This window comes from Anser cygnoides, chromosome 6 (genome assembly GCF_040182565.1).
Source record: "Anser cygnoides isolate HZ-2024a breed goose chromosome 6, Taihu_goose_T2T_genome, whole genome shotgun sequence".
Lineage (NCBI taxonomy): Eukaryota > Metazoa > Chordata > Aves > Anseriformes > Anatidae > Anser > Anser cygnoides.
Window position 1 is genome coordinate 31,063,391 of NC_089878.1, and position 19,939 is coordinate 31,083,329.

The window sequence follows — 19,939 nt, forward strand, 5'->3', positions numbered from 1 at the left end:
CCATTTGCGTGCAACTGTGGGTTTGAACGTGGGAAGCCTGCTACTCCACATGCTGTCTTCATGTTTAGAATTTGATGCGACTATCCCAGTGCTTGAAATTTCCTCTGGGAGGATAAGCTTGTAATATTTTAGATAGCTGAGAATATTGGGAATTTGTTCTTTATCGTGCAGTTGGACTGTGGGTCAGAGCTGTCTTCATTTCAGTGCCTGTTCTGTTTCAGGATGAATCTCATTACCTAAAGAACGTAAAAACTGCACGATGTCGAGCTGCCATGCCTCTACTCAAGGTACGTATGGTGTGTGCTAAACATCCGGCAGCTAAGGCCAGGCTCCCAAAACATGTGCTGCTCTTTATACCAGTTTAGGAGCCAGCAGCTGAATTCTGCTGTTGCACCAGTGGATGTCCAAGTAACTGTTGATTCAAGAGCAAAATTTGTCTCTATCTTAGCCACTAATCTCAATACAAATGTTAGATGGTAAAACCTAACGAAAGAACTTCAGAAACTCCCTTGATCTAATTGTGGTACTGACACCGATATGTTTTATGGTGATGGGGAAAAAGGGAATGTCAAAATTTACCGAATATATTAGTAGAGAGTAGAAAGAATATAGCCTTATCAATGCAGCTTGTTTAGTGTAAAATCATAATCACGTACTACTTGGCACTCAAATTGCTGCTGTATATCAAAATGATGTTACCTAGGTCCTGTCCTTGGCTTTAGTTTTGACCTGTGCTTTGTTACTGCAAGCTTCCAATGTATTTGTGTGGCTGGCATATAAGAGCACTCCTACTAGTTCTTTGCATTTAACCAGCAGGAAACAGCAGAATGGGAGGTTAGCAAGACAAGTGGCCCACAGAAGGGAAGGAATATTGAAGTATGTGATAGCAGGAGAAATGTAAATTTTAATATCTGCCTGTTATTGTTGAATCAAAGAATCAAATTGTCCCTGGTAGCCTCTAGGAGATTAAAGTTACCCGTAGTTTCTAGGCACTGCAGTCTGTACGTTAGAACAAGATAAATGCAGTTCTTTTTCAACAGCTATCTGTAAGTGTGTATAAAGAGAAGGTTTGATCTGTGATGGCTTTACAGCAACCAACTTTTATATGCAAGATTTTTAATGGCAGGCTAAAGGTGGTTGTACTTGGGTAATTTCATCATTCTCTCTATAGGCCTGACTCTTGTCTTCTCTTAGCTTTCAAATCACTTGAGGCTTTTAATGTTTGGAACCTAAGTAGGAGGTCCAATTTTACGAGCAGTTTTAAGTACAGTAGTTAAGTTTTATGTCTGAAAATGATGGAAAAATAACAATTTTTACCTCATTGTAGAATGCTCAGAAAGTTTTCTCATCCTTTCCTACTTGTAGCTTTGCAAGGATCAGCTCATCAAAATTATTTGCAGGCTATAAGATATGAAAGATGGTACCTGTTAAATGATGGCTAATTGTCTGTATGATCTTACTGAGAATGTATAGTTTTATGCTATCACATCACTGGCCTTACAGCGCTGAGAGCTGGTGCTCTTAAAGCTGAATTTTACCCTTTTGAAAGCGTTACGAGTTTCATGTTCTCATCATGCACTTTCTCACCCATGAACAGCATACAGTAAGAAAGGACCAGAACCTTTAGAGAGCACTTCTTGCTAGGTGTTCGCATAAATTGCATTTTCCTATTTGCTGACTACAACTTCTGGAGTGAGTATTTGCTGTAATAGCCATTCCTCTGCCCTCCTTGCTTTCCAACGTGTGTTCTGCTCTAAAACTAGTCCATTTGGCAGCTTTGTCCTCAACTACCAGTGAGTGATGCTGTACTCGCTACTGGCACAGCACATGACAGCAACGTTTTATTTGAAAGAACAACCAAGATATGACAAGCCTTCATGACCTGAATACTGGATTTAAAAGCTATCCTGTTGTCTTGTATAGTAAATAGTCAATGGGGTAAAAACGGGATTATTTTCGGTATCTTACACGATACTTCAAAATTGTTGCATTAGAGGAATTGATGAAGTTGCTGCAGTTTACTGTTGCTAGAAGTTTGAGAACTAAGGATAATATTCTTGCTCCTGCTTTCCTGACATTTAAAAGGAGCAGTAGTGAGTCTCTTAGAAGAGACCCAAAAAGCTGTATCCATAAGCAAGCCATTTAGAGGCACAGTGCGCCTTGTACATCAGTCCCTACCTTAAGGGCTCAGTTCAAAGCCATACCAGTGCTGTAACAAGAGCCTGAGGAGTCAGCTCATGCCTTGTCTACCTTCTAGGTAATCTAACTTTTGTTGGCAGCATACTACTCTAAAATTTCTTAAATTCTTAGTTACCTTTATTTTCTATGAGGTCCTCAACATCCTTAAGCATGAAAGCTTAGCCTTGAGCTGAATTTTGGGGACAGAAAAGAAACAAACAAATGTGATCCTTTGTCCTTACTTGCTACAAAGATTTATGAGTCCCTAATGACACTGGACGGATCTAAATTAAAACATTTCTGTGCCTGAAATGTGTCTGTCCCTTCTATTGGTTCTTAATGAATTCCTTTCTGTTGTGGTTTAACCCGGCTGGCAGCTAAACACCACACAGCCATTCGCTCACCCTCCCCCCTCCCTCTCTGGGATGGGGGAGAGAAACGGGAAAGTGAAGCCTGTGAGTTGAGATAAAGACAGTTTATTAAGACAGGAAAATAATAATAACAATAATAATAATAATAGTGATAATGGTAATAGTATTAACAATAATAATGTGTAAGAAAACAAGTGATGCACAATGCAATTGCTCACCACCCGCTGACCGATGCCCAGCCTATTCCCGAGCAGCCGGCCCCCCCACCCTGGCCAGCCACCCCTATATATTGTTTAGCATGACGTCAGATGGTATGGAATACCCCTTTGGCCAGTTTGGGTCAGCTGTCCTGGGTCTGTCCCCTCCCAGCTCCTGCTGCACCCCCAGCCTGCTCGCTGGCAGGACAGAGCAAGAAGCCGAAAAGTCCTTGGCCTGGTGTAAACACTGCTCTGCAACAATTAAAACATCAGCATGTTATCAGCGCTCTTCTCATCCTAATCCAAAACATAGCACCCTACCAGCTACTATGAGCTACTTAACTCTGTCCTAACTGGAACCAGGACACTTTCATCTTGGTAGAATCTGTTCCTGTGACTTCTCCATTTGAATAACAAGTAAAATATAAAAATTGTTGTGGGAGTTTAGACAGAACTGCACAATAACCAGATTAAATCAATACATTCATAATAAAGATGCCTTACCTTGGGTATTAATTTTGAATCTGCCTTGTTAGACAGCCAAGCTGAATCTCTACCTTTGAAATATTTAACCCATGGTTACAGCATTTAAAGTCTCATTTTACTTCTAATATCTGACATTGATTATTTTTCAAAATGAAGTGGTATTTTTAACCACTCAGTTATAATTTCTTTCCCTGCTCTGTTGAATATGTTGTAGGGTAAGCATGGTATGGAATTGTCAAGCAGAGCCATGTATTAAACATGCGGCCTAAGTCTGTCAATGGGGGACTTCTAGACATTTTAAAAATATTTAAAAAAGCAAACAACAACAACAAAACCCACCAAGCAAACCTTTGTGTAGTATTCGGTATCGTTTATGACATACTTAGTTGCTACTCTGATGGAGATACAGGAAAGCTTTTTGCCTGAGGACAGTAGGCAAGCAGTAGCAGGGCCTGCCTCTCACCTTGCTCTCTTCCTTAGTCTCATGCTTTGGACTAAGTTCTCCTGGGCTTGCTGTCAATACTTGTTCCCTTTACCTCTGTCCTACGTCTGCCTCCCATAGTGTTACATCTTTTGTATGCATTTTATGTTCCTTTCAAGATCACAATGGCCCAGAGACATGAGGATTGAAGAGGGAGTATACGTGCTACCAATATCCATAAAACACCAAAGCCCTAAGGGAAGTAGAGAAAGAAGAAACAACAAAATGGAAGTTTTTCACTGATCTGCAGAGGGATCTCTTGGGAACTTGGGTGAAAAGGATTCTACATCCTTCAACCAGCCAAAGTGCTGTGTTGTTTTTGTTCTGCAATTGCATGGAGTATCAGAAAGCAATGGAAACTGGGGAAGGTTCCACTGGAATATGGATGAGTTTTTGGGTTTTTTTTTGAGGCATGACAGTAAGTTTTTAGTGAAGAACAGCATTAGAAACTGAGAAACGTATAGTCGTATTTAATCAAAGATTCCAGTGGCATAAAATGGGCTTATTTGTGTTGTTCTCCGTATGCGTTCCCCCCACAACATTTGGGTAATATTACTCATGCAATTGTTCATATTGAGCTGCTGCTCAGATTGAGAGCATGATACACATCCTGATCTGGGGAGGGTTAAAGGTCTTTGTTTCTATTACGGAAGTCCAAATGCATTGTGTAGCTGGAATATGATACTCTGTGCTTGTTTTAATAAAGAGATGCCTAACAATAATAAAGAGAATTAGATCAATGCTGAAGGTAGAAGGTGAGGAGGGAACAGAAAAATCTTCCTGGAGGAAATAAATAGCTGCTCTCTTCAAGCATTACAAATCCATGTGGACTGGATAAAAAAGCATTTCCTTGTTGTCACCTGCTGAGAAGAAGAACTTCATCTTGAGATCAGAGAAGCTGTGGAGGCATCTCCAGATCTGTTCTCACCTTCCGATTTTCCTTCTATCTCGAAGTAGGGAGGTAGTGTAATTTGCTTCAGTCATAGTCATTTGTCACTATTTGACACACATTCTCTTTCTGGGTGTCACTTAAGAATAGGGAAAGGCATATGTATTTTTGGAATGACCACTCTAGGATCATCTTATGAAATGCAGAGCGCTATCTGACCCAAGTACAGAAATAGACTCCCCAAAACAGCTGCAGCCCTTTCCCTTTATCAAATCTTCTATTTTATGTATTATCCCTATTACATTATGGCCACTCTCAGATTTTTCATTTCACAGGATAATGCATTCTTATGCTAAGCAGTTCAAAATGACAAAGTAAGCAAAAATTGGGGACACGAGTAATTGTGCAGCCAGAACCAGCCATATTTTTTTTAAAAAAAAAAAAAAAAAGGCGTGTCAGCCTGTTAGCATATGGCAGAGCTCATGCTGTGAAATTCATTTAAAACAGAGACAGTCATTGTATGTTAATGAGGCTCTTCGCATGTTCACTTACGTCTTTGTGGCACAACGCTCCCCAACATCCCCTAATCACTCCCCTTCCAGTCAGTTGGGTGCTGGGTTTTGAAAGTGCCATCAGGGTTAATAAATTATCCTTTGACTTTCGAAAGTAATTTTTTGTAAATGTTATCACGGCTGCGGAATTAATTCTTGCTGGTGTTTTGTGTGTGTGCAAGTGTAATGCTGTAATGCCACAATCATCTTAGGTTACTCGGTAAAAGAGGGCTACAGAAGAGGTGTCACCTTTTCAAGTCATTGTCAGAGTTCCTTTAAACAGTTTCATAACAAAGTAGCTGTAAGAATAGTTACAGGGACACGAGAGAGAGGAGGGCTTCTGTCAAAGATTTATCTTCATACCTAAATGCAAACAGGTAGCTGAAGTGTCAATGGAGAAACGTATCAATTGCTGACAGTTCTGTTTTTGCTGGAAAATCCTTGCTGCTCACTGCGCTCGTATTTTCTGTGCTGTTGATCCATATTGTCCTGATAGACCTTGTAAGAAAGAGGGCAAGCACTCACTTTTGACACCACAGAAGGCTCATCAGAAAACAAGAATAAGCAGTGATCGGCAGAGACTTCTCTACAGGAGCAAATCTTTGTTGGCATCTATTCAAAATGAGTTGCCAGTAGCAAAAGAAATGTGAATCAAAGCCATTTGTTGCATCCAGAATTTAAGTAAGTCTTAAATGCTTGAAACCTTTTCTGCCTAGGATTTTTTTTCCCTCTCTTAGGCTTCTTCTATCATGGATTTTAAAACTGAAGGGAATTATTGGGATAATGAGTCAGACCACCTATGTTCTACTTCTGGAATTAATTTCTGCACGTTCTTAGCAGCTGTTGCTTAGGTAGTACCTCTCTTGTTTCTTTTTTTTTTGTTGTTGGTAGTTGTTCTTGGTGTTTTTTGTTTGTTTACTTATCTTGATTTTTAAAATGGTTGATTATGGATTAGGTATCACAACCCTTAGTAAGCACTTCCAGTGGCTGGACAGTATTTCTGTTCAAAAATACCTTGCACGCAAAAGCAGCAGTTGGACAAGTTTAAAAATCAGATAACCTGTAACTTTATAATTCCCTCTTCCGGTACCTATTTTGGGATTGGAGAAGGAGCAAGAAGCCCAGCTGTTTGAACTACTGGGGAATTAGTGTTCCAACCTTGTCTTCCATCGCTCCTGAGGAGTGCCCTCCAAGGAGGGGGAACCTTGGGAATAGTGTAAGACCTTTCAACACAGTTGATTTTATGTTACATTTAGTATGTCCTGGGTCTGTTTTGAATGCACGTTGTTTGGAAGTGTCCCAGCAGTGCTGTTCACTCCCATTCTGTCTTGACCTCGATATGTTCATTTCTGCAAGCTTTCCAGGAGGAAAAAGTTTTTGTTTGGTGTATTCCTGAAAATGTGGGACTGGCTTGTCATGTGTTACAGAATATTTCTCAGTGTGGTGTCAGTTAACTCCTCAAAGGCTTCTGCAAAGCGCTGGGTATTGTCTAGGTTTTGCTTGGCTGTCCTCCGCTGTCACTTTCATTTTGAAAACTGACCCAATTTCTGTTTTATCACTTTGTTGCCTCATGGGGTCTGAAATCTTTGGGTTCTCTCACCCCTACCTCCTTTGAGTAGAGCAGGGACCTTTGTCTTGTGTAAACTAACACTTACCTTCTGACACGTCTAAAGGTTAGACACCTCCTCTTATTTAGTTTGGTAAATATCCTGCTTTTTTAAAATGTTTGTGGGAATTGTCTGATCCTTTTGGTGACTTCATTTCCTTCGGATATGTTTAATAGGGATGGAGGGGGAAGGCAAGTCCCACCTTCATTACAACCTATATATATATATATATATATCTGATAGAGTCCTGAAATTAATTTCCGGTAGCTGATCTGTGAACTTTTTCCACCAGATTTGGTTGGCGAGTGGATGAATCAGCTGAATAGATTTGGGTGACTGGTAGATCTCGGTGAAACGATAAAAGAATTTCATTTTCTTTTTCATTTAAATGTGAATGAGCTGTTGGTACAGATGTCACTCAAGAATCCCTTTGTTATTTTAATGAACCCGCTTTAAACCATGCAGGAAATTACAGGGCATTTGTAATTTAACTACTATATGTGAATTTACAGCAGTAGAAATTCATCTCTCACGTCTAATAATAGAATTAGATAATACTGGACATAAGAGGCTAGAAATGGATCTTGGAGGCATTTGTTTGTGGTGTAATTTTCCCTCAATTTTGGGAGCACATACTTTAGATAATTTGTGGGTTTTTTTGGTTTGCTTACCCCCCTCCCGTATCAGATACAAAGCTTTTTGTTGTTTTTTTACAGTATTCTTATGTGACTTTTGCCATGGCTGCTAGATAGACATCTTCTGACCTTTCTTCAGGCAGCATCATCCATCTCTTCTTGCTAGTAGAACTTAAAAAGAAAAAAAAAAAGAATGAAAAATCCTGCTTCCCTAGATGCCTTCTGCTTTTGTGAGCAAGATGGTCTGTTTATGGCTTGCTGTGGCAGGTTTATTACAAGAGGATTTATTCTGGAGGTGAGGATGTACCTGAGAGGGGTGTATGTCACGCTCCTGTGGCGTCTGGTGCCAAATGAAATGTTGTGCCAGGCGTCAGGTATCAACGTGCCTTGTGCGTAAATGCCAATTCGGAAAGTACTGTCATAAAAATTGATGTCCCCTTCCCTTCCAGCATGTGGGTGATGAATAAGAAATGTTGCAGGTTGTCCTGCTTCCTGGAAGCGTTAAGCCTTCAGTGCCTTCAGACAGCAAGGCCAGAAGAGTCTTTGGAAGGTGAAACGCCCTTCCATTTAGGGTGACTGAACGATGGCTCTGGGCTTGTCTTTTGGGGCCGGGGATGACTTCTTAGCAGGTGCTTCCTCTGTTCTGAGCTGTATGATAGGGGATGTTCCACTTTGCTTTCCCAGGCGGCCAGGAGAGTGATCTTACTTTCGGGAACCCCTGCCATGTCCCGGCCTATGGAGCTCTACACGCAGATCGCCGCTGTCCAGCCAGACTTCTTCCCGCAGTTCCACACCTTCGGGCTCCGCTACTGTGATGCAAAGAAGGTACTTCGGTGGGGCGCTGGCGAAGTGACAGTGGGACTCTTCAGGCAGCATTTTATTTTATTGTTTTATTTTCTTAAACTGAAGTAGAGTGCTTTTCTTCTTTCCCTCCTTTCCCTCTATGATATTATGTGCTCTTCTTGAGAAGGTCGTACTCCAAAGTAATATTTTGAAAGCTCTCAACCTTAGAAACGGTAGGTGCTGCAAATAAATCGTGGGCCTGAGATATGGAGGCAGTAAAGCTTCTTGTCAAAATCTGCCCTGGAAGGGCACGGAAATAAAAAGCTAAAAACAGACTTGGCCATAGTGTAGGGAAAGGAGCTGTTCTGACAAGAACTTGCCGACAGCTTTAAATGGGCAGAGTGGCTGTGGGCCTTCTAAGCAGCTCTAGGATTGGGCTATTTGATTAAAAAACAGTCTCTGGTCTGGTTTAGTGACTGTTTTAACAATGTGAGGCCTCTGTTGCTTAGGATTTTAGATTTCTTGCCTCCAGCTAGGTAAAAAATTACTTACAGTCTGTATTCCGCCTCTTCCAATTCAGGAAATGGATGTGGTGCCCAGCAAACCTTGGAAATAAATTAATTTCTCTTACCTGGAAGCGTTCTCCTCTTGTAGGAGTACTTCTAAGAGTACTTCTCTTATCCCTGGAAGTGTTCAAGGCCAGGCTGGATGGGGCTTTGAACAACCTGGTGTAGTGGGAGGTGTCGCTGTCCATAGCAGGGGAGTTGGAATTACATATGATCTTTATGGTCCCTTCCAACCCAAACCAACTTCATATACATAGAGAGAGAGTATGAGAACATAACAGCATTCATGTTAGCAAAGCTCTGCTTTCATGGCAGAGGATTGGAACTTCTAATTCCTCCATCCATAGTAGGAGTTGGATGGGAGGGAGAAGGCTGCAATTTCTACTGAGTTTCATTATCTTTGCTGAGAGATTCCTGTCTGAGCAGTGTCCAGTGTGCTTTTCAGAGGGAAATGAAAAGATGCAGTTTAATCTTGTTGGTTTTCTCCAGTAAAAGGGAGGGTGAATTGTGAGTGTAAATAGGTTTGGAGTTTCATAAACCCTTTGAGGGTAAAGTTCTGCATGACTTGCTGTTGCTTCAATTACAAGGCATATGGACCTCAGGTAAGATGTGGAATTGGATAAAAGAAATAAAATTGTTCTGCACGATCCAGGTTGTACCAATGTATTCTGTATAAATGAGTTTTCAGCCTACAATGAAACTCAGCATGGAGGTCACAGTCTGTATCAGCTCCCCTTCAAAGCCTCTGCAGGGTTTCTAGTACAATTTTGTTTTCCTGTTTGACCCACCTCTGCTAGACAGTTGAACATTACTGGTCTTCTCAGTGCTCACCTGGGACCTCTGCTACAGTTAATGGCAGTAAATGATACAGTGAACCTAGAAGGAATTTGCTTATTTAGACCAGAAGTGGGACTGCTGGAAATGAAGAGATGTGGGTAGTATTTGAAGTTAAAAGTAGGACTGCTGCGTATTAGGTTGCTGTAAATCCACTCAGCTCTGAGTAAACTAAAAGGTGTTTTGATGATTGTAGTGTTCCCCTCATGATTGCAGCGTGTCCCTCATGTTTGTTTTTGCAGCTCTAACCTGGGATTGTGTTAAGAGTTACAAGCTCTCTGAAGAACTGTTGTGGTACTTTTGCTGGCATTATTCAAATAGGTTTTTCCTTCTGTCCTGAAAGTGGCTGCGTTGTAAGTGGGGTGGAGTGGCACAAAACCAGAGAGGTTTTGCAAAGCTTTTGGAGATCTGTCAGGATGAAAGGTACTCTGTAAAAATATTTTGGTATTAATTATAAATCTGGTTGCATTAGAAGATTAATGAAAAATTGACAAAGCTGAACCGTTCAATTTAAAACCAAAACCTGACAACTTTCTGTTTGAAGAGAATAGATTTCATGACAGAAAATTGCAGATATCTGGCAGATGTGATTAGGAAGGATATAAAATAAAAGTTTATCATTTTGCAATTCAACCTCCCAGCATCTATACTCTTAAAAATGCAGCAAGTGAAATGTCACCTGCTTATTTACAAAATAGCTCGTCTGTTTCCCAAAATACATGCTGTGAATTCATTTTTCAAACTGGGTGATGTTGGCAAATATTAAATAATTTCTATCTCAGCACATGCTCTGAATTTGTAAGAGTTTGGCAGCTTCTGCGAACACTGTAATAAGTTTACTGACTCATGTTAGATGCTGTAACACTTTGGTAAGAAAATCACAGTTGGATGCATTTGTTCTGGAACATTATGGATCAAAGCCAGATGTGTATTTTGGCAAAATAATTGTCCTTTTTTCTCTCTCTCTTTTTTTCATCATAGCGCATGCTAAAATATATTTTAATAATTCCAAGAAATAATTCTCGTTACCTAGATGCAGTACAGAACTAGTATGTTTCCTTGTTTGCAAGTTGTTCCAGCAACGCGGTCACCTTAAAAGAACACGCTGCTGGGATTCTGCCTGGATATACTTCAATATGACAATAGATAGGGTATTGGCTACGTTTCTGCCCTGCTCTTTCAGTCACAGTGATGTTACTCTTCTGAAATGAATTGTGCTACGCGGCTGCAAAATATACGTGTCGCTTGTCTGGTAGGGAAAGGGAAAGTGGAATAACGTGGGTTGCGTGAGTAGAATGAGCCTGCGGAAGGTGTCCAGGTCCCATAGCTGGTCTTGCTCAGCAGCCTGCTCAGCGTTGGTTCCTGCTCCTTCCCTGCCAGAGCGCTGAGCAGTGTGACCAGGGAGCTTATCAAATCGGGTGCAGCACCAGGTCCTTCCTGGTTCGGCACGTCTGCTCTGCTGAGTCCGAAGCCTGAAGATAGGCAGGAAAGGGGGCAAAGAGACTGGGGCTCAGCCCTGTCAGCTTTCATGCAGCACATGCCTAAAGCTAATAAACCCAGCTAGACTTGAGGCAGCTTTTCGTGGACCTGAGGGACCTGCATTGCACTCGTGGTTTCAGGGAAGCAGAGCAGTAATACCCACATTGGCTTCTTGAGGGCTTGGCTTAGATCCAGGTGGGTTTATTACCTCTAGCTATACGCCGCTGTGCTGTTTTCAGAGCCAAATTCTCTACTGTATGGGACCCAGTCTGGCTTTGTATCAGGGTTTTGAATTATTTCTAGCTTTAATGAACCAACTACAGATAATCAGAAGGCACCATCATTATGTAGGAATAGATTAAGTCAAATGAGTTTTAATGATGACCATAGGTGCCAGAAACTGTAGTTAGTTGATGGTTCACAGCACTACAATATGGCCATAGAATTGCAGATTGTCCTGTTAAGTCTCAGCGTGAAGTAGGACTATTCGCTTCCAGATATCATAGTGGTCTTAATTGCCTGTGACCTGTTTGATTCCTCCTCGTTCTGTCTCATAGCACGTTCTCATCCCTGTTCCATCAAAGCACTATCCGTTCAGACAGTCAGTGAAGTGGTTAACCATGTGTCTGGTAAGATTTATTTTTTTGGTCTCCTCCAGTCTACAGAAGGATAGAGGGTGCGGTGAATACTTGAGAGCCTTTTCCTATTTTACTTCAAATTCCATGTTGTAGCAAGCTTCTCTTGGGGAAGGCGGATAAAGGAAATACAGATTTTTTTTTTTCTTCCAGTTAAATTTATTTTAGCAATTAAGGTGGTACAATGAGAGCAGAGCAGCAGATCAGAGGGGTTCGTGCTGAGGCTCCCCACATTTCTGTTATAGGCCATCAAGGAGTGTATAGGTATAAATGTATAGGGGCTGCTTGCTTTGGATTGTTTGAAGATCAGAACTTGTTTTTTTTTGGTAATGCTGCTACCAAGACTTGGAGTTAGAGCTGTGACAAAGATTTTCCCCCCACTTGGCTTTCACTATTATAGTAGCTGTATTTCATATATTAGTTGTGAAACTTCAGCGAAAAGATTGCTCTTTATCCTTTAAGTCATTTTAAAAACATTATTGGTCTCCTGTCCAAAACCAGGTTGTTGAGAGAGATTTCAAGAATTGGGAAGTGTACTGGCTGCTGGCTTAGCTGTTCTTTCCCAGAGAACAAACACTAGGCTGTGGGGTTACCAGGAGGAGAAGTGATGAGCTGGGGTTAATTGAACAGTTAAATATTGTCCGTGCGCAGGATGTTGGAGAACAGGGCAGGTTCAGAGGCAAGTGCTTCAAGGTGGAAAAAACGAAGGGTTTGTTTAGAGGAGCTTAGAAGTGATAATACTTTGAGGAGACAATGCTTTGAATGATGTATTTTAGACCAACATTTATTTATGATCTGCTTGAGTCTGAGCCAAAGATGATGATGGCAGAACCTGAGTATGGCAGGAAGCAGATGAAGAGACGGGTCATGGTGGAAAGCAGGCAATTTTGCCTCAACATTTACTAGGTGTGTCAGATGAGTGTAACATCTCTGTGAAGGCATTTGCATTAAGGATGCCTGCCCTCATGCTGCTACAGATGCTTGTCTTTCAGCGTAGAGCTGAGGTACATCCATGTGCGCAGAACTGCAGTGAGTTCTGCAGGCCTGCCCAAAGCTACAGGTGGAGAGCAGAAACACCTTGCTGGGTAAGGATGAATACCAGGGCACAGGGCTGTGGTAAGCATCTCTACCTTTTTCTGTAGGCCTCTTTCCTGCACCTCCCTGAATACTTCTAGATAGGAGAAAAAGAATTTGATAAGTAGCCTTCTCTTGTTGGGTGGGTTTGTACCCTTCTATTTTACCACCGATTTTACCAAATCTCTCGTCCTACTGATCACTGAGTTCTCTCTTTATCCATTTTCCCTGGAAGTTTATTCCATTGTTGAATCACCTGCAGACCAGGAGGGCCAGTCTGTTCTAAGTTTGACGCTGATAACTGCTTTGGTCTTTCCCAGATGCTGTGGGGTTGGGACTACTCTGGATCATCCAATTTAGCTGAACTGAAAATTTTACTGGAAGAATCCATCATGATACGACGTCTTAAATCAGATGTGCTTTCCCAGCTTCCAGCAAAGCAACGCAAAATGGTTGTGGTGTCTCCTGAAGGCATTAATGCAAAGACCAAAGCTGCCTTGGCAGTTGAAGCAAAGAAGATGGCCAAAGGATATGGAAATGTAAGTCAAACTATTTTCATGATGCAGCGTTGGTATTTCAGGTGCCTTTATTTTTCAGATTAGGAGATGTTTTTTGTTAAATCAAATTAAAAACATCAGTGGAAAAACAGTGTCCTGTGTTCCAAGGAAAGTCAGAGCCACACCCCATGCGATGGCACAGTGGAAGACTCTTCAAGGCAGTTTTAAACAACTCAAAACAGATCTGCTTTTTTTTTTCCTTTTAAGTGGTCTGCTTTATCCCTTTGTGTCAAATACCATTTATTCTCTCTTTCTTCTTGTTAGTCCCCTGTAATTGCCTTATGTACCTCTTTTGACTCTATTTACTCTTCTGTCGTGCCTTATAATTCCATTCCGTGTACAAACACAGCCTTGTTGAAGCTGAGTTGCAGAGTACAGCAGTAGCCAAAAATGTGAAGACTGGATTTTTGCAATTTTTTCTTCTATGGATGGCAAAAGCATTTTCTAGATGCCTAGATTTTTAATACAGTTCTGTAATAACCTGGGAGTTTTTCCTTGCCATTTTAGTTGGGAAATGCTTTATCAACTAAAACTGCATTTGTGTTATGCTTGTCATTCAACTTGTAGGAGTTGAGTGGGAGATAGGAATGGAGGTGTCAGAAGTAGGAGTGTGAGTATCTGCCATGCCCAGTGTTGTGTAGACTTCCCCCTCCAATCCCCTTTTGTTTCATGTTTTTAGGCTGATTTTTTTTTTTGCTAGCAAAGTGTATATGGGCAGCAACAGACATTCCAAATCTGTAAGCAAGACGGTAGAAAAGCCATTTCTTGGACTCAAATTTATTTTTCTTTCCCTCTGCAGAAACAACAGGAGAAAGAAGCTCTCCTCCTCTTCTACAACAGAACAGCAGAAGCTAAAATCCACTCAGTCGTGTAAGCTGCATGTCACTGCTTCATTCTTGCCTAGTAAAATGTGTTTTTCCGCTGAGAACAGGAAAATGGTGCCTTAGAGATAACAGTGCAGGGACATGAAGCATAGCCTCAAGCCAGCTTAAAAAAAATTGATTTTAATTACAATGCACTAAACATTTTCTTCTCTCAGAATTCCTGGGCTGAACAAGTCTTCTGATTTCATTCCAGATATGGTTCTAAACTGTGTCATTTGAACTGTCTGAAATTACTTGGTGTTTGGGACTTGGATCAAGCTCCCCGCTCCAGACCCTATTTCAATTTAAGGAGGGGTGGAGTAATGAAACTAAAAGTATCAACAGAATTTGAGAAAACAAATACTGCAGTAGTACTGCAGCAAGAGCCCTGAGCCAAAAAGCTTATGAGATGGTCTGAGCTTTAGTTATATTGTTCTCTAAGGGTGTCACAGCCACTACTGGAGTTGGCTCTTCCACAGAGCTCACATGGGACCTCAGTAGCAAAAGTTCTCTCATAGATATGCTTTTAACTGTCTTCCATAGGAATGATTTCCTTCTGTGACTTTCCATGCTGTTTCATCCTTACCCTTTCTGCCGGGACTGCAAAGGAATTGCTTTAGGCCATTTAACATGACTTTTTAATAAGCATGCTAATAACATGAAAACAGTTTACTTTTCCACAGCCCTCTGAATGCAAGGACCAGCTAATGTGCGCTGATTTCACAATCTCAGACCTTGCTGCAAAATCCGTCTGTTTGGCACAGAACTGCACTTCAGAGTCACAGCTCTCGTTTCTGTAGAGGACTTTCTTCCTTTTGTGTTAGTGAACAGTTAGTAGAGTTTCTTCCTTTTATATTCAGTTGCAAGTGTGAACTGAATATAAAACCATAAAGTGTTGTTTACTTGACTCTGCAGTCACTGAGGAGTAGGAGCTAGTCCACTTTTTTCTAGGGTTTAGTAGCATTTAAAGTATCAGATATTACAAGGTGCTAATGTACAGTTCCCTCTAGCTAATGGTGCTGTCCTATGAACATTAGCACCTCCCCTTCCTTACCCTTGATGACAGTTTCCATTGCCGCTCTGCGGAGTCACCGAAATGACTAACCACTTTGTAACTGGATATATGGGGGTGAGCTATAAAATAATTGGAATTTGTTGGCATCTGCTTGCTACACTGAATGTTCACTTTGATATTTGTTTTACTTTAAAACCCAGCAATCCCACTCCGAGATTTCTTTCTTAAATTATGTTCTGTAATTGGGGTCTGAACATCACAGAATCCAGGGAGCTGGCTGCAAAGCATTGATCCATCTTAATATGGTGCTGGAAATCCTGCTTGGTGTTGTCTGCCAGTTGCTGCTGGCCTAAGCTGTGTTGTATTTAGCAAAGAACTTGGTATTCCTGGTCGTGCAACAACCTTGCCATTCCAAAGAAAAGAAGGCATTTTTATAATCTACTCTGAAGGCTGTTGCTGCATTTACTTACAAATTTTAGGATTTTAGATGTTTTTCAAGCTCTAGTTTATAGTTGACCTAGTTGTATCACAAGTTACTAGATAGACATGTGTTTGGTACTCAGCTGGTATGCATGTGATTAGTCCATGGCAAATGCCAGACGTTTTGATTTTAATTAACACTGTTTAACTGGATTTGAAATGAATCTAGTTGCCTTTCGTTTGTCCTTAGCCTATATGCATACGGATGGTTCCTGGAAATAGCTGATGTGTATAGGTTGTTAAGCTGTAGTAAATATTAATATGAACCCTTACAAGAAAAACGTTTTTACAATACCCTGATGCAAGCATTTAGACACCTATTGTTCTAAAATGAAAACAATCCTAAGTAAACACTGTGTACAGATTAGTTTAATGTATCGTGATCATGCAAAAGTCAGAAATCCAGAAGGGGTGGATGGACTAGTCAAAAAGCACAGGCAATTCCTGTTCCTTGGTTTGGGGTGTCATGATTCAGGTAGGAGACAATAAATTGATTCTCAGTGATATACAAGTACAAATGTAGGCAGCTGTCCAGCTGGGATGAAGAAAAATGAGTGGATTTTCGTGTTATATCTTTTTCAATCTGTAGGAGACTTGACTTGCTACTTGCATTTTACTGCAATGTTTTATGCTAACCTATTTCCTAGTTTTTGTAGGATGAAAAGTTTCTTTAAAATCTGTTTTGGGCAAAGTCTGTATTCTCTCAGCACATAATTCATTTTTTTTTCCTCTTTCATATAGAGAATACATCTTGGAGTTACTAGAAAGTGGAAAAGATAAATTCCTGGTGTTTGCTCATCACAAGATAGTGCTGGATGCAATAGTTGAAGAGCTGGAGAAGAAAGTAAGTAACGACTGAGTTTTCTCAACTTTATCACTATTCCAGCTTCACAGCTGCTTAAGAGCTCCCCAGAGTTATGGCTGGTCAGCTAGTTTATTAAAGTTAGGGGCAGAGATGATTTCTACTTGCTGTGCTTCTGAATGTGCCCTTCACCAAGGGAGCTGAGCTGTCAGGGGGAGTGCAGCACGGGATGCACTTCGTATTAGCTGAATGGCTTTTGTTGTATTCAGTGTTCTTTACTGATCTCCATCATCCGCCCTGGAGCTTGTGAATTCCTGGAGGAGTGTTACGGTGTGTGGCTCTCTCTACTTTTTCCTCCTGGCTTTCCTCAGAGATGGAGAAGGTAACAACCCAAGCCCAGCTTTGGCTTCTTTCCTTTGAGTCTATGGTCTCTTGTGGTTTTGAACTGGCATACTGTAAGGGGACCTGCTATACCTGAGCAGTTGTCACTGACTTCAAAAGTGTTTCGCTCATTATTCACGACAGGTTTCTGTGGATGTTACTAAAGACTTCTGGGTCACGTTGGGGCAGTGTGAAGGATGGGTTAAGTTAATATTTCAAACTATAAACACAGTGGCAATGGTGACTTTGCCTCTGTGGCAGCATTGTCCAGCAAAGCAAGGAGGTTTGACCATGAAGAATTACAGTCCTGCATCATCCAAGTTTATCATGCCTCTCCTGAGGAACAACTGCGATATGTAAGATCCCATCTCCCTCTATTGTAAACAGAGGAAGACTTGAGGCTGGAAAGGTTGTAAAATCAGCGTGCAGATAATATTCTGCTTTTTGTTAAGCTGCTTCCCTTTCCACTGTACCTGAGTTGCCAGCTGGTTGCTGTCCTTCCTGTTGCTCAGGATCAGTGTGGGAGCAATGGACAGAGGAGCAAGGCAGATGTTGTTGACAGAGGGGAAGTACATGACACACTGTGCCTTAAAATGGTGAAAGGTTTTAAAAAGACAAGAGTTACATTTTTAACTTTCTTGGTTCTGGCATGGGGAAGGGAAACGGAATCCACTAAAATATGGAAGGAGAAGACAGGAAAGGGGACACAAGGCTGCTAAGTACTATCTTCTTTCTCTGCCTTTTCTCAGCGTGTTGAATATATCCGCATTGATGGCTCCACGTCTTCAGCTGAGCGGCAGTCTCTGTGCCAGAAGTTCCAGTTGTCAGAGAAGCAGGCGGTGGCCGTTCTGTCCCTCACTGCCGCAAACATGGGCCTGACATTGTCTGCTGCGGACCTGGTGGTGTTTGCAGAGCTCTTCTGGAATCCAGGGGTACGTATCCTGGAAGTGTCAGGGGCTGGATGCTGCCTGGAGAGCAGAAATGTTGGCTCTTGGGAGGAGATGTGATGGGCAGGGGATTTCTGCTGGGGTTCTTCTCTTTCTCTCTCTGGTGGCTTGTTGTCAGTGCACCACCAGCTGCCTGGGCTTGTAACCAGTCAGCGTGGCTGGTTATACTGCTTGCCGGCTGGAGAAGACTGTGAAAGGGAAACATGCTGTTTCTTAACCTGACAAAGCTCTCAACAGCTCCCCTCACCCAGCCAAGATCTGAACGGGGCCATCATCAATGCTGACCCCCCAGTTTCGTTTCCAAGCAAAGAGCGTAGATTTTTTCCTAGCTTGATTATCTATTTCCCTTAATCACAGCCACATATGTTCTCTAGCATTTTTGTTATTTCTTAGACATTGCAGCTCTCAATTAATTGTCTTTGTCATGTTTTTTTACATAAAGGTTTTGATGCAAGCAGAAGATCGGGCACATCGAATTGGACAGACCAGCTCTGTTAACGTCCACTACCTGGTGGCTAGAGGCACAGCAGATGACTTCTTATGGTAGGAAGTGGAGGGAGACGCTTTGATTCTCCTACTGCCTGTTTTCGGTCTGTCACACGTGATGTAAGTTGCTTAATGTTAGTGCTGATCTCCACTGCCTGCAAGGGGAGGAGCAGCAATTGCCAACCAGTTGTGAGTGGGTGACATGGCCTGGCCACAGTGGATATAATTAAGTGGGTGATAAGCGAGGAGGAAGGAAAGTAGTCACTGAGCAATCTGTCCATTTGAGTGCTTGGACAGGGAGCTGTAGAGGAGGACTGCACTGTTGCTTTCCTCTTGGCTCTTCAGTGAGCCCTTTGATGGATTAAAGAAGTGCTACTGACCCAGCTCTGGGGAAATGGGGTCTGAGCCTTGTGGGCTGCAGTAAGAGCTATCAGTGTGCAGCAGTCCTTGTGGCTGGAGAATCTGACATCCTGGGGGAATGGAGGATCTGGGGAATCCTTAATGCTGCGAGGGAACTGACCTGCAAATGATGAAAAGAAATAATCTACCAGCTGGTTCATTTAAAGTCCAAAATTACTTCTTTATTACCTCATTTAAAGGAGCGAATGGAGTAAGTGAACTTGTGCAGTTCCCAGAATATCATGATGGCAAATAATTATAACCCTACAATGAAGGGATCTGGAAACTAATGTGTCGCCCACGTTTCACGGAAATTTAATGACAGTAATTCTGCCTTTATTTGTGAAATGCTGTCCAGGCAGTCGTTAATGCTTAACTGGAGGGAAGTATGGCTCTTCAAATAAGGACAGTAGCATCCGTTTTAAAAGCAAGAAAAAGAACAAAAAGACAAGGCTATTTGGTAAACGTGTTGTTGTGCTGTGGCCTTTGCCTCTTTCAAAGTGTCCAGTGTGGAGGTGCAGTTGGGACCTCACTAGACCTCATGGGCCAGTGATGGATTATTCCTCCTGCAGTACGTTGGGAGGTACCCCAGAAATTCTGATGCGTCTGTTGATGAGGATTACCACTGCTTGCCTTGGACAACAGGCTATTACTGCTCCCTTTACCTGCATCTTCTTGTTCTGACTTCATACCGTTAGTGTTGCCACAGTCAACTACTTTCTCTCTTGGATACGCGACCCTTCCAAATATTTATAGCCTGAAATCACATCCTCTTCTTGTTTCTCGTTTAAATTGGATCGATGCTTCCTTAGATTGATTGATATCCCAAAACAGTATACAATCGTCATAAACAATACTAGGGCAGGTTAAGGAGCTAATGAACTTTGGTAGAAAAGCCATCTTTATACCCTGTTATATTTTTTTTTTCATCTACACATAGTAAATGACAGTGTCTTTCCCAATGGATCATGGAATTTGGCATGTTATTTTCTTCCTTTCAATAATATCTGTTTCTCTCCTAGGCCAATGATTCAAGAGAAAATAAAAGTGCTGGGGGAAGCTGGTCTTTCGGAAACGAACTTTTCCAGTACAGCTGAATCCACCAATTACTATCCTAAGGTAACTGACCTGAGGGAATGGCAGAGGTCCCTGGGAGAGGCTGAATGCATTTTGGATTGTGTATTTCTAGATTTGCAGGTGACTGGCAGTCTGACCTTGCACCTGTTCTGCCTTTAATGTCAGA

At 41.7% G+C, this 19,939-nt stretch overlaps 1 protein-coding gene across 3 annotated transcripts in view; it reads left to right on the plus strand.

Moving 5' to 3' along the window:
• Positions 1-19,939, plus strand: part of SMARCAL1 (SWI/SNF related, matrix associated, actin dependent regulator of chromatin, subfamily a like 1) — a 40,226-nt gene that overhangs the window by 14,320 nt on the left and 5,967 nt on the right. For 2 of the 3 annotated variants that reach the window (XM_048046978.2, XM_048046979.2), the window contains exons 9-16: positions 222-287; positions 8,080-8,220; positions 13,087-13,305; positions 14,123-14,193; positions 16,423-16,525; positions 17,614-17,796; positions 18,254-18,354; positions 19,719-19,815. In XM_048046978.2, the coding sequence (XP_047902935.2) occupies positions 222-287; positions 8,080-8,220; positions 13,087-13,305; positions 14,123-14,193; positions 16,423-16,525; positions 17,614-17,796; positions 18,254-18,354; positions 19,719-19,815 (981 nt within the window). Of the gene's footprint in view, positions 1-221; positions 288-8,079; positions 8,221-13,086; positions 13,306-14,122; positions 14,194-16,422; positions 16,526-16,752; positions 17,590-17,613; positions 17,797-18,253; positions 18,355-19,718; positions 19,816-19,939 lie in introns of those variants that run through there. The other variant, XM_066999162.1, reaches the window with a different exon arrangement.